The sequence below is a fragment of the Anolis carolinensis genome, chromosome 1, assembly GCF_035594765.1.
Source record: "Anolis carolinensis isolate JA03-04 chromosome 1, rAnoCar3.1.pri, whole genome shotgun sequence".
NCBI lineage: Eukaryota > Metazoa > Chordata > Lepidosauria > Squamata > Dactyloidae > Anolis > Anolis carolinensis.
Window position 1 is genome coordinate 60,696,332 of NC_085841.1, and position 27,831 is coordinate 60,724,162.

The 27,831-nt window shown below is 39.2% G+C and overlaps 1 protein-coding gene across 4 annotated transcripts in view; it reads left to right on the forward strand.

Moving 5' to 3' along the window:
• The window catches only part of arid4b (AT-rich interaction domain 4B), a 110,448-nt gene that overhangs the window by 31,302 nt on the left and 51,315 nt on the right, over positions 1–27,831 (forward strand). For all 4 annotated transcript variants that reach the window (XM_062975349.1, XM_062975354.1, XM_062975362.1 and 1 more), the window contains exons 3-5: positions 19,485–19,595; positions 22,169–22,234; positions 27,551–27,641. In XM_062975349.1, the coding sequence (XP_062831419.1) occupies positions 19,485–19,595; positions 22,169–22,234; positions 27,551–27,641 (268 nt within the window). The remainder of the gene's footprint in view (positions 1–19,484; positions 19,596–22,168; positions 22,235–27,550; positions 27,642–27,831) is intronic.

The following is a 27,831-nucleotide window of genomic DNA, read 5'->3' on the forward strand; positions in this document are numbered from 1 at the left end:
CCTCCCAAAGGTTGTCCCATTGGATTGCTCAGGCCATTGAGTTGGCTTACGAACTGGCCAAACGCCCTCCCCCTCCATCCATCCGTCCGAGATCAACGAGGGGCCTCTCGGCTTCGACCGCCTTCCTCAGAGGTATCCCGCTTGACTCCATCTGTAAAGCGGCAATCTGGTCGAACCCACTTACGTTTGTCTCTCACTACAGGCTAGACAATAAAGCCCTGAAAGACTTGGCCTTCGCAAGATCAGTACTCTCATCTTGCCTATCCTGACTCTCGAACATCCTTCTTCTCCCTATACTCACCCGCAGGTGACTCTCTATACCTCTTCTTCATGTTATGGGCCAGTTTTTCTCCCCATACCTACCTCTGGGGATATGTTTTTTCCCTGATTGTGTTGGGCAGTTGCTCTGTAACACTTATTGACCCTGATGGGTGTGTCAAGTTATGTGATGTTTTCCCCCTCTTCCCTTGGGAGAGCGTTCATATGCACTGTACTCAATTTCTGTGTTTCTATTACGTTTATTCAATATTTCCTAATATGTTCTGTTTTCTTATACTATGCTCATGCTGGCATTGCACTGGTCCTTTCGGACAACTTATTGCACTGGTCTCTTGGGACTGTTATCTCAATGTGTCCTAATAAACTTATGTTTGGACATTCACTGGTTGTCGAGTTTGCCTTGTCCCACCATCCGGGACCTTAGCGTGTCAGTCTCCATTAGTGTGCATTCACAGAGTACACGAAGAAAAAGGACAGGTTGCTTACCTGTAACCATGTTTCTTCGAGTGTACTCTGTGAATTCACACAAACCCGCCCTTCCTTCCCCTCTGGCAAACCTCTCCCTTTCTCGTTGCCTTGGCGGCGTGGGAACTGGAGAGCGGGCGCCCGGGGCTGCCTTATATGCCCCTTGGGAAGGGGGGCGTGGTTACCGCCAAAATTTGAACTTCAGCTTGGAAGAGTTTCCGTCGGAACCTGCGCAGGCGCAGCTCCTCCGTTAGTGTGAATTCACAGAGTACACTCGAAGAAACATGGTTACAGGTAAGCAACCTGTCCTTATCCTGCCTTAGCATTCTGAGTTATATAGGTGTGTGGAAGGGCCTTGAATCTACATTGCCATATAATCCAGTTCAAATCAGATAATCTGTATTTTATAGGTGTTGTGAAAGAGGCCTGAGTGAAGAGGCCCTGGGCGCCATTCTGGCTGAGTTGGTTGCTAGGAGACAAAGTGGGCGGAGCCTATCCTTCTAACTGGCAGCAAGGGGAAAACGTTTTTCCTCTTCCTCTAATTTGGACTTTATTTTTCTATGTCTTTTGTGGCCAAATTTGGTGTGATTTGGTTCAGTGGTTTTGTTGTTTACTCCATACTATAACAGCACATTACATTTATATATATACTAGCTGTGCCCGGCCACGCGTTGCTGTGGCGAAGTATGGTGGTATGGGAAATAAAGTATTGAGGAATTGGTGGTAGTTAAGGTCAAGGGTAAAGGTTTTCCCCAGACATTAAGTCCAGTCGTGTCTTACTCTGGAGGTTGGTGCTCATCTCCATTTCTAAGCCGAAGAGCCGACGTTGTCCGTAGACTCCTCCAAGGTCATGTGGGATGACTGCATGGAGCGGCGTTACCTTCCCACCGGAGCAGTACGTATTGATCCACTCACATTTGCATGTTTTCGAACTTCTGGGTTGGCAGAAGCTGGGGCTAACAGTGGGGGCTCTCTCCGCTCCCCCAATTCAAACCTGTGGCCTTTCGGTCCAGAAGTTCAGCAGCTCAGCGCTTTAACACGCTGCGCCATCAGGGGATATTATTTCCTAAAGGTTGTGAATATACAATATTTCTGATTGGTTTTTTTTGTTTGTTGGAGGCAAGTATGAATGCTGCAATTAGGAAAAATGATTAGGATGTAATGGCCTTGCAGCTTTAAAGCATGGCTGTTTCCTCCCTGAGTGAATTTTTTGTTGGGAGGTGTTAGCTGGCCCTGATTGTTTCCTGTCTGGAATTCCCTTGTTTTCAGAGTGGTGTTGTTTGTGATATTTTATGTGCTTCTACTGTCTGTGGCCCTGAGAAAACAGAGGATTTGCCAGACTTTGATGATGGGAATCCTTTGTTGGGAGGTGTTAGCTGGCCCTGATTGTTTCCTGTGTGGAATTCCCCTGTTTATTTACTGTCCTGGTTTTAGAGATTATATTGTTCTGCATTATTCTATCCCAGTAATTATTTCATATTAAAGAAGAATCTCACTTATCCAACATTCGCTTATACAATGTTCTGGAATATCCAACGCAGTCTGCCTTTTCATAATCAATGTTTTTGTAGTCAGTGTTTTAAATTCATTGTGATATTTTAGTGGTAAATTTGTAAATACAGTACAGTAGAGTCTCACTTATCCAACATAAACGGGCCGGCAGAACATTGGATAAGCGAATATGTTGGATAATGAGGAATTAAGGATAACCCTATTAAACATCAAATGAAGTTATGATTTTACAAATTAAGCACCAAAACATCATGTTAGACAACAAATTTGTCAGAAAAAGTAGTTCAATACACAGTAATGCTATATAGTAATTACTGTATTTATGAATTTAGCACCAAAATATCACGATATATTGAAAGCATTGACTACAAAAATGCTTTGGATAATCCAGAACGTTGGATAAGCGAGTGTTGGATAAGTGAGACTCTACTGTAAATACTACATAGCATTACTGCGCATGGAACTACTTTTTCTGTCAAATTTGTTGTATAATATGATGTTTTAGTGCTTAATTTGTATAACGATTACCTAATTTGATGTTTAATTGGCTTTTCCTGAATCCCTTCTTATTATCCAATATATTCACTTCTCCTGCCGGCCTGTTTATGTTGGATAAGTGAGACTCTACTGTATATTGATAATCTTATATTATCTGCTCAGAACTGGATTATATGAGGCTCCTTCTTCACAGCTGTATAAAATGCACACTGAAGTGAATTATATGGTAGTGTGGAGTCAAGATAATCCAGTGCAAAGCAGATAATATAAGATTATAAATGGGTTATATAGCTGTGTTGAAGGGCCTTGAGTCTACACTGCCATATAATCCACTGCAAATTAGATAATCTGTGGAAGAAATCTAAGTAAGGCCTAAATCTGCCTGTCCCCTAACTGAATCCTGGCTGTCCCTTGGTTGCTAGGCAACCAAGTGGGCAGAGATTAGCCCTCTAAACTGGCAGCAATTGGATAAAAAAAATTATTGCTCTCCCTCTAATTAGGACTTTATTTTTCTTTTCTTTTTGTTGTATCAACCTTGAGGCGTGGATGATGGGTTGTGTTGTCAAATTTTGAGGTTGGGGGGCCTGTACTTTTGTTGTTTTGTGAATTGCCGTGATGCCATCACTCTTATATATATATAGATAGATTACTAGCTGTGCCCAGCCATGCGTTGCTGTGGCATTTTCTGGTGGTGTTGGTGAGAAATTGTTGAGGTAGTGGTGGTATTGAATGTCTGTTGTATGGTTGTGTTTATGTTTAGTATGCACACTGAAGTGGATTATATGGCAGTGTGGAGTCAAGATAATCCAGTTCAAAGCAGATAATATAAGATTCTAAATGGGTTATATAGCTGTGTGGAAGGGCCTTGAGTCTACACTGCCATATAATCCAGTTAAAATGTGATAATCTGTGGTGAGATTATCCTAAGTGAGGCCTAACTGTGCCTGTCCCCTGGGCTGAGTAGGTTGCTAGGAGACCAAGTGGGTGGAGCTTAGCCTTCAAACTGGCAGCAATTGGATAAAAACAATTATTCCTCTCCCTCTAATTAGAACTTTATTTTTCTTTTCTTTTTGTTATATCAACCTAGAGGCGTGGATGATGGGTTGTGTTGTCAAATTTCGAGGTTGGGGGGCCTGTACTTTTGTTGTTTTGTCCGCTGCCCTGATGCCATCACTCTTTTATATATATAGATTATATATGAACATCCTAAACAGAGAGGTCTGGAACTTTTATCCGAAGTTTTAAATAATAGTTCAGATTAAAAGAAAGACCTTACAAAGCAAATGTATGTCATAATTTTCATTTTATCTATGGGTAATATTCTATTGGTAGAGAGATAATTCTGCCAATCATAGCTTTTTTGAATAAATATATAATATCAAAACTAAAAGCATAGACATTGCTAAATATGGAAGACCATATTCTCTGGTATTTATAATAGTTTGTTGATTTTTATAAGGGATAACTTTACTATTAGCTATATTCCTGACTTGCAGCTGACATTACTTTTCTCACAAGTGGAATTGTGCAAGGTGTGACTAGGGTCTACTTTCTAGCTGGTTCATCATATTAATGTTTTATACCACACTAGCTTTGCCCGGCCACTTGTTGCTGTGGCTTATGGGAATCATTTGTTGGCCAGGTGGAATAGCAGTGAATAGCCTTGCAGCCTCAAAGCCTGGCCGTTTTCTTCTTATGGGAATCGTTGTTTGGTGAGCTGGAATGCAACGGAATAGGGTTGCTGCTAGGAAGCCTGGGTAATAATAATAATAATAATAATAATAATAATAATAATAATAAAACTTTATTTATATACCGCCCTATCTCCCGGATGGGACTCAGGGCGGTTTACAATCATAAAAGCAAACACAAACATTACATAACAACATAATACATATTATTTAACAAAGTAAAACAATACAATTATAACAATAAATCACACTTACATGACCAGATCAAGAGGATGGGAACCATAAAACCAATATATTAAAATGTATCATTTTAGGCTAGGGAAATCTTGTGCAATATGTTCAGGCCCAGAAATCGGCGGTAGTCCAATGTAATTGCTCAAAAACCTGCCGACACCACCAGGTCTTCAGTTCCTTATGGAAATTGGATAATGTAGGGGATTGCCTGATCTCTTTTGGCAATGCATTCCAGAGCCGGGGGACCACTGCCGAGAAGGCTCGTTCCCTCGTCCCCACCAGCCGCACTTGAGACGGTGGTGGGAGCGCGAGAAGAGCCTCCCCGGAAGATCTCAAGGTCCGCACTGGCTCATAGGAGGAGATGCGATCACGGAGATAGGTAGGGCCCGAGCCGTGTAGGGCTTTATAGGTCAAGACCTGCACCTTGAATTGGGCCCGGCAGTTTATCGGCAGCCAGTGGAGCTGCTTTAATAGGGGCATTGTGTGCTCCCTATAGCCGGCTCCCGTTAGAAATCTGGCTGCCGATCTTTGAACCAGTTGGAGTTTCCGGGCCGTCTTCAGGGGCAGCCCCACGTAGAGAGCATTGCAGTAATGCAGTCTGGATGTAACTAAGGCATGGACCACCGTGGCCAAGTCAGACTTCTCGAGGTATGGTCGCAGCTGGCGCACAAGTTTTAAATGTGCAAAGGCCCTCCCGGCCACCGCTGACACCTGGGCATCAAGCGCTAGAGATGAATCCAGGAGGACCCCCAGATTGCGGACGTGCACCTTCAGGGGGAGTGCAACCCCGTCGAGCACAGGTTGCCACCCAATACCCCGATTGGTCCCACGACTGACCAGGAGGGCCTCTGTCTTGTCTGGATTAAGCTTCAACTTGTTAGCCCTCATCTAGTTCGACACAGCTGCCAGGCACCGGTTTAGAGTCTGAGCGGCTTCCTTGGAGTTTGGTGGAAAAGAGTAGTAGAGTTGGGTGTCATCTGCGTAAAGATGGCACCGAACTCCAAAACCCTGGATGACCTCTCCCAGCATCATGTAGATGTTGAAAAGCATGGGGGAGAGAATGGAACCTTGCGGGACCCCACTGGTCAAAGGCCAGGGGTCCGAGCAGGTGTCCCCCAGCTTCACCATCTGGGTACGATCCCCCAGGAAGGAGCGGAACCACTGCAAAGCAGTGCCCCAGACCCATTCCCGAGAGCCGCCCCAGAAGGATACCATGGTCGATGGTATCGAAAGCCGCTGAGATGTCCATGAGAACCAGAAGGGATGCACTCCCCCTATCTAGTTCTCTGTGGAGGTCATCCACCAAGGCGACCAAAGCCGTTTCATTCCCATGACCAGGCCTGAAGCCAGACTGTGACGAATCCAGATAATCGGTCTCAACCAAGAATTCCTGGAGCTGAGAAGCAACCACTCTCTCCAGGACCTTGCCCAAAAATGGGAGGTTGGAGATTGGCCAGTAGTTCAATAATAATGAATCTAAAGTCACCTTCTTTAAAATGGGCCTCACAATTGCCTTTTTAAGGCAAGATGGAACATGCCCTTGCTGCAAAGAGGCATTGATGATACCCGTAAACCAATCAGCCAGCCCCCCACCGGCGAGTTTGATAAGCCAAGATGGGCAAGGATCTAGGATGCAAGTGGTCGCCCTCACCGCTCCAAGAACCTTGTCAACGTCATCAGGCTGAACAAGTTGCGTTCTAGGGGAATGTTTTTTTGGGCTGCTAGAATTGCAATTGAATAGCCTAGCTGCTTCAAAGCCTGGCTGCTTGCTACCTAGGGGAATCTTTGGTTGGTCAGCTTCAATAATACAGAGTAGTATCGCTGCTTCAAAACCTGGCTGCCATCTACCGAGGTTAATCCTTTGTTGGTCTGGTTGAATTGCACTGAATAGCCTTGCAACTTCAGTGCCTGACTGTGTTCTAGCTAGGGGAATCCTTGTTTGCCGAGCTGAAGTAGCACCCTCAATCAAAGAGCCTTGAATCAAAATCTTGGTTGGCCAGGTTGAATAGCACTGAATAGCCTTGCTGCTTGCAAGCCTGGAGCTTCCTGAAATTGATGTACATTTAGAAAGAAAGAGTTCTGAATTAAAAAATTTAGATATTCCCCGTCAATTCCTACAAAAATTCACTTCTTTGTTTTATTTTGATTTGGGTGGTGGGTGATTAATACCTTGCGGAATCCTTGGTTGGCCAGGTTGAATAGCAATTAATAGTCTCGGTGAGGCAGGTATGAATGCTGCAATTAGCCACCTTGAATAGCATTCTAATGACCTTGTAGCTTCAAAGCCTGCCTGCTTCCTGCCTGGGGGAATTCTTTGTTGGGAGGTGTTAGCTGGCCCTGGTTGTTTCCTGCCTGGAATTTCCCTGTTTTCATAGCGTTGCTCTTTATTTACTGTCCTGATTTTAGAGATTATATTTTTCTGTTTTATTATACCACATTAGTAATATTAAAAGCTAACCAAGGTGGCTAATTGCAGCATTCATACCAGCATTCATAGCCAGAACTGTTAGGAATTGTGGGAGTTGAAGTCCAAATACCTGGAGGGCTGAAGTTTGCCGATGCTTGCTTTCTATGTATACTGATGTGTTCTACAGTTCTTATTATAGCAAGCAAGCTCAATATTTGTAATTATTTAAAATAATAATTTTATGTAACTAAAATGCTTAGGATATTTTGAAGGAAAAGAAAATGCTCACTTTTTCAGAATCTTGACATCTATATGTTGGGTTATTGAGCTAACTGATGTAGAGTAAAAGAAACAAAAGTATGTAGTTTTTCACATAGCACAAATGGAATTTTTCACATAGCAGATGTCTTCAGGTAAGGTTGGACTATAGTTTACAGTAAGTCTTGTCAGCATAGGCAATGATGAGAAGTGCAGGGAGTTACAGTTGAACAATTTATGGAGAGTTACATATTTCCCTCCACTCCAGTGACATAGTATCTAATTGCCTTATTGAATTAGTTGCCACAAGGTCATTTGATGAGAAACTCTTAGCCTTTTGAGACCTGTGAAAGTGTCAGCCCAGTGTGAATTTGATTTCTTACCATAATCCATATTCTCCTCCTCTTTTCCCCCCGTACATATTTGTTTTCTGCCATACTTCCAAAAAAATTAACTTGTAAAGTACTGAGGTGAAATCCTCTACAGGACACATGATGCAGAATCACTCCATGCTACGACCATGAAGAAGCCATGAACTGAAGAGGAGTTGACTAATAGTCACTCTCTTTATGTTCCCCTGCAATTTGCTATAGAGTAACAGTTCTTCAGCTTTCTTCTGCACAGGTTTCAGGGCAATAGAGGGGTAGAGCTAATACCTAGTTGACCCCCTCCCTCTCCCTCAGGTCTAACGCCCCAGCTGCAAGGATTTAGAATAGCGTCCTGAACTCCTTTTTTTGGAAAAGGGAGATACAGGTTGTATCTCGCATATCCGAAATGATTGGAACAGAAGTGTTTTGGAGTTGTGATTTTTGTTAAGTTTGAAATACCTGTATTTTCATATTTATATATACTGAGATATCTTGGAAACTGTACCAAAGTCTAAACATGGCATTTATTTATGCTTTATACACTTTTTATACATATCCTGAAGGTACACTTAAACAATGTTTTCAATAATTTTGTGCATGAAACAAAATTTGTGTACACTGAATCATCAAAAACCAACGGTGTTACTATCTTAGCCACCCACTTAAAAATATGGAGTATTTTGGATTCTGAAATTCTAGATGAGGGATGCTCAATCTGCATGTCTCACTAATGGAACTCCAGACAATGGTGTAAGTAGTGTAAGTCATTGTAGTCTGAGGACTTACTAGTTTAAGGGGTGTGGCTTATAGAGCTTTAAAAAGATTTGGTTATTCATAGGATGCCCCTATAATGCCTAGGGTTTATAGTTTGGTGAGACATCAGCACTTTTTGGTAGAGAAGGCCAAAGACCTTGTAAAACTACAATTTCTTTGATTCCATAGCATTGAGCTATAGCAGTAAAAGTCAGACTGCATTACTTCTACAGTGTAGATCAGGGGTCCCCAAACTAAGGCCCGGGGGCCGGATGCGGCCCTCCAAGATCATTTACCTGGCCCCCGCCCTCAGTTTTACACTCTGAAATGACTTGAAGGCACACAACAACAAAAATCCTACTTAACTTGACTATACCATTGGCCAGAAGCAGGTCTACACTTCCCATTGAAATCCTGAAAGATTTACAGTATGTTGGTTAAAATTGTTTTTATTTTTAAATATTGTATTTTTCTTTCATTTACTAATATTGTGTTATGGTAATAATATAATATATTGTGTAAACATATAATATTGATAACAACTTATTTATTTATTACAGTATTTCTACCCCCGCCCTTCTCACCCAATATGGGACTCAGGGCGGCTAATAATAATAATACAATATAATAATATTGTATAATATAATAATATAAATTATATATTATATATTAAATGTACTGTAATATTACTACTAATATTACAGTATAGTGGTATAGTACAATATATTAATATATAATGCTAATATTGTACTATACTAATAATATAATATATTCTATGTACATACAACTTGTAAGCCGCTCTGAGTCTCCTTCGGGGTGAGAGAGCGTGGGGTATAAATGTAGCAAATAAATAAATAATTGTTGTTGGGGAGGGGGGCGTTTACACTACAAATAAGATATGTGCAGTGTGCATAGGAATTTGTATTTGCTTTTTTTCAAATGATAATTCGGCCCCTCAACAATCTGAGGGACCATGAACCGGCCCTCCACTTAAAAGGTTTGAGGACCCCTGGTGTAGATGGTCCCCCAATCATATAGTAAATCCAAACTTAAAGTTAAGTTTTCAAAAAGCAGTTAGGTTCTTTAGCTTGGGGAATGCAAATAAGTGTTATGTGTTCATGAACAGTATGACTAACATCTGTTGCAAATATATACCAAGTTGATATCTGTGCCACAAGAGGTCCATGCATTTTTGAAAGGTATAAGAGTTGCTAATTTTAAAAAGAAATCCTACTTCAGGCAATATAAAGATTTGTTTCCTTGTTTTGTTTTGAGTTTTTTGCCATAAAACAATACATTTATTCCTACATTGTTTTGAAAAGAACTAACTTGTTCCAGCTGAAAGGTCAGAGACGTATAAAAAGATATATGCTACAATTATTTACATTAGCTTATATGTCAGATACAGTATGCTTGTTGGCTCCCATTTTCCAATATTTAGGCAAAGAAATATGAAGAAGATGTTAACTGTGGCTATAGAAAGCTAGCATCATTGAGTACAGATTAAAATTGCTACTTATCAGTCCTCACTTAGCTTCCATAGCAAGCTGTAAGAAAAACCTATTGCTGACTAGAAAAACACGGACAAATATCTAACTATTTAACATTTATGCTTGGATAACTCAGTTGCTAAAGTTGAATAAAAATGAAGAAAACATTGAAATGCTTCTTGAAGGAGCCACAATGTTGATCTTCCAGAGAAGATCCCCAATACCAATTTTGATAAATAGATAACACAGTTCAGTCCAAACTTATTTTAGGTCATTATCAAGAATCTAATCCCATAATGCTGAATCAAGCATTTTAGATTTTTAGGAGTCAAAAACACTCCAGTGATGTGCCTGCAATGTGGCAGAGAACCAATTAAAAAAGTGCAACAACTTAATTTTTCACAATGAGCTGTAGATAGTTCTTTTCTGTCGTTTTAACTCACCTCTCCAGTTGCTCTTACACATTCAAGCTACCCAAAGTTCTTAGGCTTCGGTATATTTTTACTGGCTAGCTCAGAGTTAGCTTACAGAGGATTGATTCCATGGGAGGGACAAAGATCTCACCCTCCTCAGCCTCCATTCATTTATTAACATGGTATTCCATGTACTTACCTGCATGCACTCCTTGGTATGTGCAAGCCTTGTTTAAATTCTGATGGAGGAAAAGATGAGAATGTTAATGTAAGATTAATGCAATGTGAATGTTTAAATGTAATTTTGTGCAATGCTTGTGAATGTAATCTGATCGCATCAGCAGAGAGTGTATTGACACTGAAAGGGTTAATCAGTCAAGCCTCTAATGAACTGTGAAGATGTGACCCTGAGTGTGCCTGGAACCCGTAGGGAGGATTCAGAGATAAGATTTTGTTCGTTCCTCTTAATTCAGTGTCTTTTGTCTTGTTTCTGTCTGTTAGATTGGATGTCAATGCTAGTGTGTGCTATATATTTGCTCTACTCAGTAAAGCTATATGTTTGCTTTTACTGAAGTCTCAAAGTGTCCATTCTTCTGTGCTCCAAAGCTTCAAAGCTTCTGTCACACTCTGACAGAGAAGTGTAACCACAGAATGTGATAGTATTTACAGTATTGTGTATATTCTTTCAGAGTCTTTAAAAATGAGTATTTGATATATTCATGCTTTGAGCATGAATAATATAAGTATTACGTAGGCTTGCTGAATGCCATTGGATACTCTTTTTTGACAGGGTTATGGGGAGGCTACTGTGGTTAGTGAGTAAATTATTATACTGACATATCCCATATCTGTAGGGATGTGTTCCCAAACTCTGCATAAACATGCAGAGTTGAAATGAAGGACGTCTAGTCCAAAAATACCAGAGCCGCACTGGTGGACTTTAAAATAAAATGCTTAGAGAGGTCAATTTTTTTCTTTTGGATATGAATACATGAAATTGCCCTGCAAATACAGGGGTCATAATGTAAATGATGAGCAGTAGAGAAAGAGGGTCTGAAATACTAGTCTGGAATGTATTCACCAGTTTGAGTCTCAAGTTGGGCTGAGATCTTGCTAAAGGCAGAATGAGCCATTTACTGATTTGAATGAACATTCATGCACCATTTATTAAAATCAGAAAGAAAATACACACTTGCCAACAGTTACGCTGTTTGTCCTGTTCACCAATGAGCAATGGATGATGTGGGTAGGAAGCAGCTGAACATTCCATTCATAATTAGTATTGATACTTTCTTTACTGTCCAGATGGTCTTTCAGCTGCTAACAATATTTGAGGTCATGATTTATTCCTGTTCGTTGTTGCAATGTGTACTTTGTCCCTGTCCCCACAGCCTCTTTTCCTTATGTACATGCATCTCACTTCCATGGTATCCTTCAGTTTTTAATATTGTGGCTTTACAACATCATCCCTGAACCAGATGGTGGCATTGCTTCTTTTCTTTTCACATTTCTTGTGCAGGCACATATGCACCTACCCATTCACAAATATAACTTTTCCCTTGGAAAATTACAACTTAGTAAAACATTATCAAGTAATATGCAATAGTTAGATGCAAATATTTCAGATATTTGGCATTATGAAATGCCAAAAAATTGCCACAATTTCCCCATCCAATTATTCCAAATGGTCAGAAGCAGTGCTGCAGAAGAGAGACTAGAGGTGGTTGGTGCCTTAAAGTTTTTTGCGGATGAACTAAGTTTTTGCCTGTTGCTATTCTCCTTTAACAAAAAGGAGTTAAGATGGAGTACATACATTGACCCATGTGTAAATCAACCTAATATTTTGTGTCTGTTTTAAAAAATAAAATGCCTAGACTTATACATGAGTATATATAGTAACAGTGGTAGCAGGGAAGACATAATAGTATACCATTTGGGACTGTTGGAAGTTAGAAGGACAGTGTGTATAACTCAAATTAGGACAAATAAGTAACATTAATATAAAACACTGATATGATAGGTTACATACGGAGGGTATGGTATGGCATCATTAATGAATAGAATTAACACGTATGATCTATCTTATACAACAAACTGTACACATGGATGGAAAGTTCAAGTTCCATTCATCTTTTTATTGTTCATATTAAGAAAACAAAATATTACACAGTGGCAGGATCACTTAGTCCAAATCTCATTATTAGTCTCAACTATAATAGATCTATTGTCTCAATGACAACACTTATTCGCATTTTTTTTATTTAAGAGTTTTGTTCTAGCTGAAAATTGACAATCTTTATCAAGAATAGTTATTTCATTAATGATTTTATAGGTTTTTTTTTTCAATTACTCAAATTAGAATGTGTGGCTGTTCTAATTCCTCCCACAGTGTCATGCCAGTCTATTCCTTTCAAGGTTTATTGGAGTTTAGGGTTATAGAACAGTACTGTGGCCAGGAAAAAAAGCTGTGATAATACCTACTTGTATAATGCCTTGTATATCTGTTTTTCAGCAGAAATAACAACAAAATAATATAATTGGGGGGAAAAGAGTAGGTTTTCTATCCCTGTTGTGCACGGGATTATTAGGCCCTTACCTTCCCCACCAATGTTCACAATCTAATAATGCTAGTATTTCTACAGAGACAAAAAGAATACGTTTCTGACTTGGGTTGACTAGTTTCGGAAGGCAGCTAATGAATGAATGAAATTGTTCACATATATGTGTATGTGTGTATGAAGGAGAATAGAAGGAGTCATTTGGATATGGAAGACTTATTAGGGCATCTTTTGGAAGAGCTGCTGATTACTGTAATATTAAAGAGGTAAGGCAGAAGTCCCAGAACCCAACTTGCTGCTTCATAAGCATTGTAGCATCGCCATAGGAGTAGGTGAGGGAGAAAGTGAGACAAACACAGTTCTTTCTAGTCTTTCAGGGTTCAGTAGTCTTTCATGTGCACTTCTGGTACTGTGCATTGCATCCAAGGATCACAGCCATATAAACCTATATTAGGATGTGTTACTTTCATAGTTGTGGGGCTTGTATCTGCCCCTGTGCTTGTAACATTGTTTTGTCTTAAAACATCTAGTAGTGGCTTGTATGGTAGCTTCCTGTTTCAGTGGGGGGGGGGGGTGTCCATTTGACTAAAATAACATGGAGACTAACATAGATCAAAATAGCCCCTAGGTGGCAATTTGGAGTAGAAATTTGGGAGCACATGATCATCATGGTAAGAACAGAGGAAAAACTGAAGCAGTCCTAGCGTTTGTTTGTTTGTTTATTTAATACATTTATTAAATAAATCCTGTCCTTCTCACCCCCGGAGCGGGATTCAGGGTGACCTTACAACTGCCAACGATTAGATGCCAATACAACAATGATGGCAAGTACAGTTAAAACAATTAGGTAAAAATATCCTTTATAAAACATCATAATCCACAGTCTGTCCATTGTTTATCACAGAAACCATTCTCGCTAATTATTGCTGCCTTTGCTGCTCAAATATTTGGTCCCAAAGCCACATTTTGAGCTTTTTCCTAAAGGACAGGAGGGAGGGGCCGACCCGATTTCATTAGGGATGGAGTTCCACAGATGTGGGGCAACCTCTGAGAAGGCCCTGTCTCTCATCATCACCAGCCGTGCCAGCGAGGATGGTGGGATCGAGAGCAAGCCCCCCCCCCCCAAAACGATCTTAACCTTGAGGTGGATCATAGAGGGTGATACTTTTGAACAAGTAAACTGGGCCAGAACCGTTTAGGGCTTTATAGGCCAAAGCCAGCACTTTGAATTGTGCTCGATAGCAGACTGTCAGCCAGTGGAGCTGACGTAACAAGGGAGTGGTATGTTCCCTGTATGCCGCTCTGGTGAGCAATCTGGCTGCCGCCTATTAGACTAATTGAAGCTTCCAAATAGTCTTTAAAGGCAACCCCATGTGGAGCACGTTGCAGTAGTCTATTCAGGATGTAACTGCGTCCAAGTCAGATTTCCCAAGGTACAGACGCAATTGTGGCACAAGTTTCAGTTGTGCAAAAGCTCCCCTAGCCACCTATGAGACCTGGGGCTCCATGCTCAAAAATGAATCTAGGATCACTCCCAAATTGTGAACCTTCACCTTCAGGGGAATGTAACCCCATCTAGCACAGGCTGTAACCCTATGCCTTGTTCGGCCTTACGACTGACCAGGAGGACCTTTTCTTTAATAATATTAGTAGTAAGTTGACTTCTATCAGCGTTACGTAGGAAATTTAAAAGCTAGACAATTTAATGTCATCATGAGCAGCAGCTATATCTCCCTTCATAATTACTTTTATATATTGGGGAATGTTGTATTGTTGTCTTGCTATACCTTTAGAAGAGATGTAGGAGCCCAGGCAGAAAAAAAGATGGCTATATCACTAAACAGCTGGCTTCTTACCAATTAGTAGTGTTTCTCTATAAGTTGTATTGTGTTTTACATGACACAGGTTGTATGATACTACTTTTGATAATGTAGAGTGATTGCCTGACAGAAAACTAGTGAGTCATGATGATGATGATACTGATTAATGAGTAGCAGCTGCAAAAATTTACCATGAGTAGGTATTTGTCAGGGATTGATGACAAGAATAAAAATGAGAGAGTGTGCTTTTCTCTAGGTGTTCTAAATCTCCCAGTTGATCTATGCTTCCAGCGGTAGCCCAGCTGATGGCTTTTCAGATACATTCGCTGTTGGGGGAAATGAAATAATACCGTTATTAAGATACAACTCACCTATTAAATGGGGGGAATTGAGAAGGAATTCCCAGCAGATTCTATTTCTACTCTATGTACTGCCATAGAGAAGAATTATGTCTATGAGGTTAGGTATAGTAGCAAGAAGTTTCCTGTACCACTCAAGAACTTACTCTGGATTAGTGAATGAGATTATTTTTAAAGCCTCATCATACATCTTATAAGTGGATAAATACAACCTTTTAAAATAATTTGTAAAATGGAATGTGTGTATGGGCTTAAATTGTCTCTGTTGCAGAGTGGCAGATTTCAAAGCACACAAATACGTGCACAAAACCTTTGGGGAGAGTGCATATCAAATGTGCTTATATAATAGTATGTTCAGAAATTTTTCCCTGTGTCAAAGGCAACACGTGAGAATTAAATTGGAAATATTTCTATATTCCTTGTGTTGGTTATCTGAAGGAAAGAAAAATACCATAATGAATATGTATCTTCTGATATGTGATGTTCGTGTAATGGTTCAACTGGCAGTCTGATTATATAGGGGACAAGAATATTAGACTCATAATGTATTTTACCCTGGAATCTTTGGTTACAGTCTGAGGCTAAGGAAAGATCCGGAACCCAAGAAAATGAGGAAAGACACCATTCCTTGCAAGGGGGACAGCATAGAAGTCGATAGTTTAATTAAAATCCTCTCTATTTCCACCACTTGATCATACTTCTGTCATCAGCTTTTTATTGACAATAGAATAGCAGTCCCTTAGAATTAAAGAATAGAACAGGGCTACTGAAAGTAGTGGTCTGGAGACTGGTGTTGGTCCTTGGGTTGCTTCCTACTGAGACATCTTTAGCTAATGTTTGCAAAATATGCTACCCATCCCTAGCACATTGTTTAAAATTAATTTATGGTCTCCTACATCAGATAGCTTGAGAAATTTTTTTCCCATAGGCCTGTCTCCACCCTCAATGCCCACCCCAGCCACACTGGAGTTTAAAATAACTTAACTTAGTTAACTTAGTTGCTAACATAGCCTAAAAACAGAAGTACATAACCCCAAGAATGTGTGGGAGTTCATCATTCTAGTATTTAGAGCAGAGATCACTCAAATGGATGTATTCAATTTACGACAGCTCTTCTTTTTAAAATGCTAAGGAGGTGAAGTAATTACTATTAGAGAATTCATCCTTTGAGATCAGTTACCATACCTTAAGAGATCCATCCCAACTTTCTGATGAAACATGATTTGAACATGAAGCCAAATTCCCCTGACAACTAATGAGATCTGTGAGCAAAAAAAGGCATTGTAGAAATGAAAGATCTCATCTGCACTCAGTCATATTTGAGTTAATATCTCATATGTATGCCATCCTATGACAACAAAAGATTTCTAACCCCTGACAATATGATAGGGTTTTTTATTATACACCGTGTCTCTTATATGACTGCTAATACCTGGATAGTTGTTACATTGATTTAGAGATAATGCGCTTGCATTTTTCAGACTGAAGTTTAAGTTTACTTTCAGATATCAAGATCAAGTGGGCTTTAGACTAACCCTTGGGGGTTGGAGATGATGCCGCAAGTATCAGCGCAAATGCAAGTTCTAAACGCAAGGATGTGTACTCCTTGTGTTTAGAACTTGGGGAAGTTGAGGGAGAGAAAGGGATCCAGTGTAAAACTGATAACAGAGTAATATTTGAGAACAAACAAGGTGTCAGATGTCTATACAGCAGTGCACAGAGTTTGAGACATAAACAAGATGAACTTGAAGTCCTAGTTCAGGGAGGTAAATAAACAGTAATTTTATAGATACAATAGAAACCTGGCGGGATTACTCTCATAATTGCAGTATAGGATATAACAAATTCACTAGCACAGAAATCCATGAAAGGGATCAGAATAAACCAGTTGAAACACTAGACGGATAAAGAAATGAAAATAACATGTGGTAGGTGTCTGCTACAGACTATCAAGCCAGAAACAGGTGATGGGTGAAAATCTCAGAAATCCCAAAGATGCAAGAATTTGTAGTTATGAGGGACTTTGGCTACCCTAAAATCTGCTGGGGGATTAACTTTGCTAAACCTGGCCTGTTCATCAATTCCTGATGTGTTTTGCAAATAATTTCCTATTTCAGAAGATAGAGGAAGAAACAAGAGGATCAGCAATCCTTGACATGATTCTAACCAACAGGGAGGAGTTAAACGCTGGAATCAAAGTAGAAAAGAGTGAAAGCAGAATGCTAGTGTTCACAATTGTGGGACAGGGTAAAAAAGCCTGTAGTCAAAAACAGACATAGGATTTAAAAGAGCAAAACAAATTTGAACAAGTTCAAGAAAAACATGGCTGGGATACCATGACTAGAAATAGAAAAGACACCTACCAAATGTGATGGAAAAGTTGCAAAAAGCATAACCACACACAAATTCTGTAAAAGAATAAAAACAGGAAATATCTGAATAAAACAATTGGTCTATAAAGCAAACTCAAGGGAGAGGTTAAAATAAAACAATAGTTTATTAGATGGTAAGAATATTGTATATGTTTTTCTGGATTTCAGCAAACCGTCTGATAAAAGGGAGTCCTTATAAAATTTACAGAAGACACAGAACTATGCTGGTTGACAGTGGACGATAGGAACAAAATTTAAAAGAACTTGGATAAACTAGAAAACTGAGCAGGAATTTATAAATTGAAATTCAGTTAGTACAGATTTCTACATTTCTGCCACAAACCCAAATGAAGACTTACAGGATAATCTTTAAATATCTCAAGGGCTGTCATGGACAAGAGTGGTACAGGTTTGTTCTTGGCTCTCCAGAGAGTAGGACCAGGTGTGACAGCATTTGGTTCTTGACATAAACCCTATAATTTAAATGTGGCTGGTGAGGGAGGAATTCTGTTTGCAGATAAAATTCCTGGCATGTTAAAAGTGTAAGAAGTTTCTTTACACCAACTGATCATTTCCATCAGCAGGGACCTCCAAGTTTCCTGGTGGTTAACATTCTCAGTGTTCAGAATTGCTCCCTTTGATTAAATTATGCTCTACATTCTTTCTAATTGCTTTGATTATTTGTGAAATATTTGTTGTATTTTCTTAGTCCTTTACACAATCATGAAACCAGAAGAAAAATAAAAGATTTTAGAAAGGCTTTTCACATAATAGATACCATTTCCCACTTGATAAACACATTTTTAAAAGCCAACTGTGCCAGAACAATTCACTTGATTCCCTCTCTCAAAAATATTAACATCTGAATAGAGCCCAGTAGTATCTCCACTTCATCATACCAGAAACTTCTTTGCAAGGATTTCTTTACACACACACATAGCAATTTGGCGCAATAGAATTCTCATGCCTAATTAAATATATCTTTAGCCTGGTATATCATTACTTTTGCTTCTGCGATTCTGGAATGATGATGACCTCAGCAATAGTGTGATCTGGTTGTTGTAATCAAATTGCTTTGTAAAAATGAATGGATCCTAGTGATTCTCAGGGACTTGTGTTCTATAAAGTACGAGCAACTACTGCAGAATCTACAACTTACAGAGACTCCAAATAGATTCTGATGTGTTGTCATACTTTGTGACTTCCGATATGAGGTGTAGCCAGGGGTGGTAATTTCCTTTTCTTCTTCTTCTAAAATGTCTACATTTGAGCTTTGGGGCAGTCCATCTGAGGATTTTATTATTTGCAATTATTTTCTCGGATAGGAAACAGTTTACATTAGTCATTATAGGTTTCTATTAATGCTGTTTTATTTATTGTTTTCAATTTGGTTTGTTTATTTTTATTACTGCATTGTTTGCCATTTTCTGTTTGAGGAGGGTAGGTTATAAATAAAGTTCTTCTTCTTCTTCTTCTTCTTCTTCTTCTTATTATTATTATTATTACAAAGGTAACAAACCACCCATCACAAAAGCATGCAGTTTCCTACCAACATTTGCTTAGTTCCTGATGATATTAAGTGGTCATCATTGAATAGCACCTGGAAAATTGAATAAATTAGCATTCTTGGATCCAAATATTTGTTTCGAATAAAGTTATCACTTTTCATTTAAAAGAGATTATGATAATCTATCTTCAAAATGTGTTAGGTTTAATCGTGAGTAATCTGAGAATTCCTCTCATGAATGCGCATTAATTATTTTTCCATATGTGTATCTGAATTGTTTTAGCTTGATAAAAATTAGTAGTTTGTTTATCTCTACTTGTTATGGTTGCAGATCTGGTAGTAACCTGAACCAGAAATAGGTTTTTCGTATTTAAGTTAACATTAGGAAGGTCAATCAGATATTTCCTCCTTTTACAAGATTCACTGTATGAGTGCATGCATATATAAAAATATATTTTGGAGATTGATAAGATATGTATTGATTCTTTTTTCTCTTGTAGGCCCTTGATGAGCCTCCCTATTTAACAGTGGGTACTGATGTGAGTGCAAAATATCGAGGAGCCTTCTGTGAGGCCAAGATCAAGACAACTAAAAGACTAGTTAAAGTGAAGGTATGTACATATATATGCATTATTGAGTCTAACCAGGTGGGGAATGGACAACCCTTGAAATGTTGGCTTGTTACACCCCTCAATTTCAGCCAATAAAGCAAATGGTGAAATATGGTGGTTCTGTAGTTCAGCAAACTTAGAGAACCACATGCTTCCCACCCATACATATATGCAAAGCTCTTGAATGTGTGGATCTCAAAGTGTAGATTTCTTTAGAGACAGTAAATTGAGGAGTTCCTTCCATAGTAGTGAGTGACCAGAATCACTCCCCTTCTAATAAATTTGTTGGTGATGCAATGATTTATAATTAGGTATCATGTGATTAGGTGTAGCAGCACCAGCAGAGCATCAATTTTTTTTATTTAAAAAATTGTAACTATAAAATATAAAAATAGTTTAATTATACCTTGTATGTTTAACTGTACAACAGATATAAAGATATTGGAAAGGAAGAAAAAATGTGGAAAAGATTATGGGAAATAATTTATTGATTGTAAGTGCACTCAGTTTTGTATAATAGCAACCATCAGTGCTCTTGCCCAGAGCCCATTAATTTCAGAAAGACATGACCAATCTTTTATTCTGGGCAATTCTTTTGTATACTTTAATTTATAATACTTAGTGAACTGTCTATACTGGCACTATTTGCATTTCCTCACAAGTGTTGCCTGAACTGTAATCACGATTAGGGAGAGTGAAAGCATGAATCAGTTAATCAGTGTGATCGATGCAGTAATCTCTTTTTAAAATATATGTAACTGTATTAATCAAAGTATGAGGACATTAATAATAGTTTTGACAGGCATGGTTTCCCATCCATATCACTTTAGATTGAGAGAATGAAGGTTCTTTGTTGACTGTCAGCTAATTTGAGTCAGTTTGGAAGTCCCTCCTATCACTTCGTGGTGACCTGGATTTTCCAACTCATTTATTTATTTATTTCGTGTCAAAAGCATTGTACATTTCAAATAATGGAAATAAAAATAAAATTTAAAAAAGAAAGAAATCACAAGCAACTAAATAGTTTTGGACCAAAAGCGGGCAACAGCAACTGCATTGTCTGTAGCTTTAAACAACTCCTCCTCCGTACATGAGGCAGGGCATTGTGGGCAAGCATACATATGCTGAGTTGTTTGTTCAGCTCCACAGTCACACAAGGTGGAGGATTCCTCCAGGTAGTGCCACCATGCCAAGTTCTCTTTAGATCTGCCCACTCCGCTTCTGAGTCTGTTCAGGGACTTCCAAGTTGCCCATTCTTGGTTTGCCCCTGGAGGAAGACCCTCTTGGGGGGCCATCCAGTTAGAATTGCCAGGTTTAGCTGCCCAGAGAGACACCCTTGCTGCTGCTGGAGGAACATCAAGAGGAGTGGTGGTTCTCATGAAGCCCTTCCTTGATTTGAGTCTGGTGGGAGGAGGCTGATAGTCATGCAGTGGGTGGCTTTCACAATGTTCGACCTTTTTTCTCTCTCACCATTAGCAGCAACTTCCCGTCGCACATCAGGAGGGGCAATGCCAGCTAACTTGTAGAGTTTATCAACAGGTGTAGGTTTAAGGCACCCCGTGATGATTCTGCATGTTTCATTCAGTGCTATGTCCACCTGCTTTGCATGGGCAGACTTGTGCCAAACAGGACAGGCATACTCTGCAGTTGAGAAAGACAAGGCCAGGGCTGATGTTCTTACTACTTGTGGGTCTGCACCCCATGCGCTGCCAGTCAGTTTCCGCAGGATGTTATTGCGTGCAGCTACTTTCCAACTCATGACCAGCAGTATACTTCGAACATGCAGAGTTGGCATCCACATTCCACTTAAGCCCTCCTAATTATTGGAACCTCAGGATATAGACATAGTCTGGGATAATAATTATGCATTCTTTGGATTTTCTAGACTATTTTATTATATACTGTCATATATACACAGATATACATTCTGCCTATTCTCAGAAAGTAACATATATGTTTCAGTTTCTGTGAAAGGAGGGGGGAAGTTCAGTTTGATTCCACCTTGTTATAGCTATTCTTTTAGGTGGTATTCGCATAGATTTCTTGGAAGCCACACTCAGGATTTCATATGGTCTAGGCAAGAGCAAGCTTGGGGGTATCTGTTAGAGATGTTTATCATAAGAAAATAAGTTGGTGTTATCAACCAATTGCTATTAAAGAGTATATTTAGAAAAGTTAATCTCCAACATAGTCAATATGTATATGCAATTGCTTTGTGGTATCTTCTTCAAAATACCACCTGTATTGAAATATAGTGTTATTTATGAAATTCATATAGTTATTTGACAGTCAGTGGCGTAGTCTGCAGCTTTTGTGGACACGTGACACTCAAGATCAGAAATATGACAGCAATGCTTGGGTGAACACGCCCACCTGTATTTTAGAATGTGCTTATGAATGTTGATGTAAGCTAATAATTTTAATCTGATTTATAATGTACTGTACAGTTTTTATATGTGTGTTTTGTTGTAAGCTGCCCTGAGTCCCCTGTTGGGTGAGAAGGGCGGGATATAAATGTTGTAGTAAATAAATAAATAAATTGTGCTAATTTTTCTTTGAACTCTGTATTCTAGGTAACTTTCAAACATGATTCATCCACTGTGGAAGTTCAAGATGATCACATAAAAGGTGCTTTAAAGGTAATGTATTTGAATATTTATATGAAACTATATTCATAATCAAAATTACTGTTGCACAATACATTATTTAGTATTCTAGCAAGCTAGACTGTTATTTACACATAGTATAAGTTGGTTGGGTAAAACAGAGGAAAAAGTACTTTCTCTGGCATAATGTATATGTTGATCAGGATAGTTATGTACTGTTTGTTATCTGAAAGACAGTGCACAATGTTTAAAGGTGCATCAAAGCATTTCTGACCTCACTCTTCTGTTGCATGATTTTGGTATGACCCAGAAAGGTCTACAAACATTCTCTTTTTTGAGGGGGGGAAGGGGGATATTTTTGGATGTGCATATGTGAAACCGTGGAGATTGACTCTGTGGATAAGGGGGTCATACTGTATTTCTGTTTGCATAATGTCCACATGTAAGTTTCATTCCTATTTGTGATTCACACAAATGAGTTCACTATGCCTGCATAGTGCATTTAGAACCTTCTACAGCTGTTGTATAAGTGTTTTGATGGCAGCTCCTCCTCACCAATTCATGTGACAGTTTGATTACTCCTCAAATCCTCAGTTCCTTTTCGTCCACTGTTGCCGTGATTTGTGCTGTCTGTTTTACCTTGGAGAAGGTCATAATGTGAGGTCCTGTAATTACTGTAAAGTGTTTACTCCACATGCACATAAAAACCAGCTCTTCTAGGCTTAAGAGGCTTCTTTATGATCAGGCTCTGTTTGCTTTGGACAAGCCTCCAATGCTAGTCACATACAGCTACTTCCTCAATCTTCAGTAGTTCCTACAGTCTCTGGTTCATTTATCAGTACAAGACTGCTTTAGCTTTAGGTTGAACAGTCGAGGTGGAGCCTCAACACTGAGTTGGTCTCTCAATCTGGAGGCCCTTCTCTCTACCTTTAAGCATTCTTCCAAGAAGTGACATAAGAAAAAGAAGATGAAAACTGGATTCAGGTGAAGCTGTTCAAGCTGTTTTGATAAAATTGTTACCAAAGGACAAAACTTCGGTACCAATTTCCATAAATTCAACTTATGATAGACTGCTTCAAGATGTTGAAGCAGCTGCAGCATTTGAAGTTAAAATAGTTGAATGTCCTTCTGCAGAATTCCACCAGTACCGTGTTAGTTCCATCAGTTCATGGTGTCTCTTATATAAAATGGCAAAATCAACTGTTGCTTTTAAGTGTTCCTTGGTTTCATGACTTACACCATGGCAGTAATCCCACACATGAGGCTCAGGATGTGCCATCTCTACTTATGGTTCTTCACCTGCTTCTGTCTGCTTCTCAAACATCCTTGACTATGTCTCACCATACTGAAGAATATTCCTTGGCCTCTGGAGTGGTGGCTCAATCCAAGCAATGTGAGGCAGACATGCAGTTCCTGCCTCCTCAACCCACAGTATGGGTCAACACGGGCACTTCAGTGGAAGGGTGAGGAAATGCGCATGGAGAGACTGCCTGTAAGGGGACGCTCTGGACATCTGAGAAGAGCATTCTCCACATCAATGATCTTGAAATACTGGCTCTAAAGAAAGTGTTTTGAACTTTCAAACCTATCCTGAGAGGCAAGGTGTAACGGAAAGCCTTATTTTATTGGTGATTTTTGTCTGTGTTATTTAATGTTGATTCAGAGATAAAGGTGGGCAGGAGTTAGCTACTGATGATTGGCTATCTGTCACCATGGTAACGTAGCTGCTTCTGTAGAAATGTAACCATTTCGAAGCTAGCATGAAAGGGGTGGAGCTAGCTGGATGAGAAAAGGAGGGTATGTTTTAAAAAGAGTTCAGTTTTGTTCATGTTTCTAGTGAGGGAAACTAGTGGAAAGATTTGTGTGAGTCTGAGGGGTCAGTTATGGAAGTTCTCTAGCCATTGAGCTAGAAAGAAGTCTGAAAGTTAGTTAGTAAAGTTCTCTAACCGGTGAGCTAGGAAGAAGACGTTTGTATGTTCAGATTCTAGCAAGGGGAGCTAGAAAAAAGACTTCTGTGTGTTCAGTTTAGTTTCTAGCCTGTGTATTAGAAATAAGATGTCTGAAGTAAATTAGGTTTAGGTTTCCAGTGAGAAAGAGCTGAGGAAAAGGAATACTGTAGAGACAAAGTTTCAGTCAAGTTGTAGATGTTAAAGAATGAAAGATATTGTCTGTATTTTGTACAAATGAAACTGAAGAAGTAAAACTATGCAACAAATTACGCTTTTTGGACTAAAGAAACCATAAATAAATAATTCTTTGTTTTTAATAAAGACAGTGTTCCTGAGTGTGAATTGCTCTACTTAGAGTCAGTGGAAGATTCATCTCACATACTTTACCTCAGTGTCACATTCTCTCATACATACACACGCACAGACTCAAGTGTTATAGCTGGCAGTGGCTGGGATCCTGAAAGAAGGATTGCCCCCTGTCATAGTGGGATTTGAGAGATCCCATATTAAAAAGGCGTGGCAAAGGTGTGGGATATTAAGAAAAGATTCCCTTAGCCTAAATGTAAAGGGACTTTGGGCTGGGTGTCCCACATTTAATGGTGGCAGCGGTGGGATCTTGAAAGAGAGATTTCCCCCTGCCTGTTTGAGAAGCCACTCTTGTGCCTTGTGTCTTTTGTGTAGTGAACCTTGCACAAGGTTATTCATTTAATCTCCCAACAACACCACAGTGGTCTACTGCCTGAAGAAGCAGGATGAGATGAAATTATGGAGCCTGCTTCACCATACGCTTCATCTGTGGAATTGGTGTACTGACAGAGAAATCTCCATCTCAGCAATCCACTTTCTGAAAAAAGAGCTTGCACTAGCAGATAGTCTCAGTTGCCAGTCTTGGTTCTCTCTACTCCTTGATCTCAGGAGCTTCCATATTGCATTAAAATCGTCTTAAACAAATCATTACTTGGTGTGGTCACTTGATTTCATTTAAATAGTATATTTCTCTAGAAGTTTTGTTTTGTTAGTAATTAAACACGTCAGTGATTGTGATGTCTCATGGGCCACGTAGTCCCCTTCCTAGTATTATTGTGGCAGACGAAGAGGAAAACTTGGGTTTCCCACCGTTTCAGCCAGAATTGGAGCCCCTGCACCTGCAAGATGTTTGCCCACAAGAAGTCAGCCAAACAAGCCTTGAGCAGAAATCTCCCCCGTTCTCTCGCCGGGATAATTATAATCGAGATAGAGGCGCTAGGGAGGCGAATCGCCGAAGCGCCAGAATCGCTGCCAGACAATTAGCTGATTAAGCCTGCTTCCCTTGGGAATTCTTAAGGAGTCATGCATCTGGACACAGTATGGGTTTCGCTTCTTGTTCCCCAGGGAAAGTGTTCCTTGGCGGGAAAACAAGATCCTATATAGGTGTTTACCCGCAAGGAAATCCTTGCGGAGTCAATTCGTCAGCTTCAGGAGTGAGATCGTGTGTGGACTACGCTACTCCAGTTCCTTGTTTCCAGGACCTTGCCACGGACCTTGTTCTTGTTCCAAGCCTGCCTTATTCCCCGGACCTCGCCACGGACCCAGTTCTTGCTTCTTGCTTCTTGTTGCCTCGAATCAAGTCTTGTTTGCCAAGAATCTAGTTTGTTTTCCAGCCTTGTTGTCAAGCTCCATTGGACTAAAGGACCCTGTCATTTCCCCACACTTTGCTTGGCAAAGTGTGTGTTTCGGTTATTGGATTATAACTTTGGACTCTAATATCACATATTGGACATTGTTTTCCTGGACTATATTTGACCTTTCCTGAAAGGTCTACTTTCTGAACTATATTCTTCACTTGTTTTTATTGACTTTATATATTCCTTTAATAAAGATATTAGATAGAATCTGGCCTCTGCGCATGGTTATTGGTGCTCTGTAGCCTGGGTCCTGACAGTGATCTGTATAACCATTCAAGGTACAGATTACAGAAATATGGGGGCAGGGGGAGTAGTAATGAATATATCTTACTTACCATTAAAATGTAAAACAACTGCAGCACTTACCATGAAGGAAACATAGTTTTTCTTTTGTTGTTTCCAGTATTAATTGCTCCTTCCTGTGAACTCTGTGGATAGTGTAAGATTGGAGATAACAAAAAAGGAACACAATGGTTAATAGAAAAACATGAATCTTGAATGGAATATTAAAGTGAAATCTTTAAAATGAGTGATTCCTTTCCTCCAAAAACAGCTTTTGCAATGGTTGGGGGGTTTGTTTTCCTCTAATCTTCCTTATAATGCAAAGGAATTGAAATAGCAATATATAGTAGTTTAGAATTTTGGAACACAGATTGAAGAACTTTGACCATCAGCTCTTGTTCACCATCTACTGGAAGTAGTAAGGAGGCTTATCAGTGTGTCTATCTGATAAACGGTATCTCTGTATATAAACCAGCCCAGGTGCTGCGGTCAGTGGAGGAGGCCCTGCTCTTTGTCCGTTATCGCCCTCCTCCCCGCCTCTGGAACTCTCTCCCTAAGGAAGTAAAAACGGCCCCTTCCCTCCTCTCCTTTAAAAAACTACTCAGAACATATCTTTCTTCTCTAGCCTGTGGAGAGGACAAGGATTAGCAATGTTGACTAGAACATGGCACCTTACCCTTGTTTACTGGCGGCGAATAAATAAAAATGGCTTAGTTAATTTTAACTGTTTTTAAATGAATTAATTGCTACTTCATTGGCTTAATTAGATTCACATGTTTTATTTAATTATTTAAATTAATGACGTAGTTATTGTAATTATTATAGGCGTTTTCTTCTTGGGGATATTCATTTATTTTACATTGTTTTATGGCGTTGAATGTTTGCCATCCTTTACTGGAAACTACCCTGAACCCCCTTGGGGAGATAGGGCGGGTTACAAATAAAGTTCATTATTATCTGACAATTGCTTTTGGGATATATTTTTGGATTCAAACTGAGCCTGACTTTTGAACATAATTTAAGCATTCCAACCTATTAAAAACACAGTGTTAATGAGCATAATACTTGATTTCTGGCATAGTTCAAAATATTATGTTGCTGTTTGTAAATTACTAGCATTCATGCTATTGCTGCTGCTGCTATTGTTAATTTTGTTTATTTATACCCACCTTTTCTCTCTACAAAAGAGAAACGGCTTACAGTAAAATCAGTGCAATACAATTTAAAACCTAAACATATATAAACATTAAAATAGAATGGAATAGTACCAGTATTAAAAATAAACAGCTAAAACACTTCAAACTGATTAAAAACCTATTCATAACTAAAACCACAGCACTCCCTAGCACTTACTTATAATAGGAACTGAATTAAATTAAATTAAAAATAAAATGTTTGATATTTTCTAATTTAATGTCTCCTTAAAAGTGATCTAATTGGCTTTTATGTTTTAGGTTGGAACTGTGGTTGAAGTTAGAAATCCGGATGGAACTTATCAAGAGGCTGTCATCAACAAATTAACAGATGCAAGCTGGTACACTGTAGGTAAGGAGGAAAAAAACATATTTTTCTTTGGTCTAAAAATGGCAAGCCATTAAAATGTTTTTTCTCCCATAACAATAGTGAAATTAGTGTAATGCTGTTATATTTAGTGAGCGCTTTTATGGTCCCAAAATATTACCTTAATTGAATCTTATGTTTAACAGTTTAAGAATATTCTTGGGCTAAAGCTGTG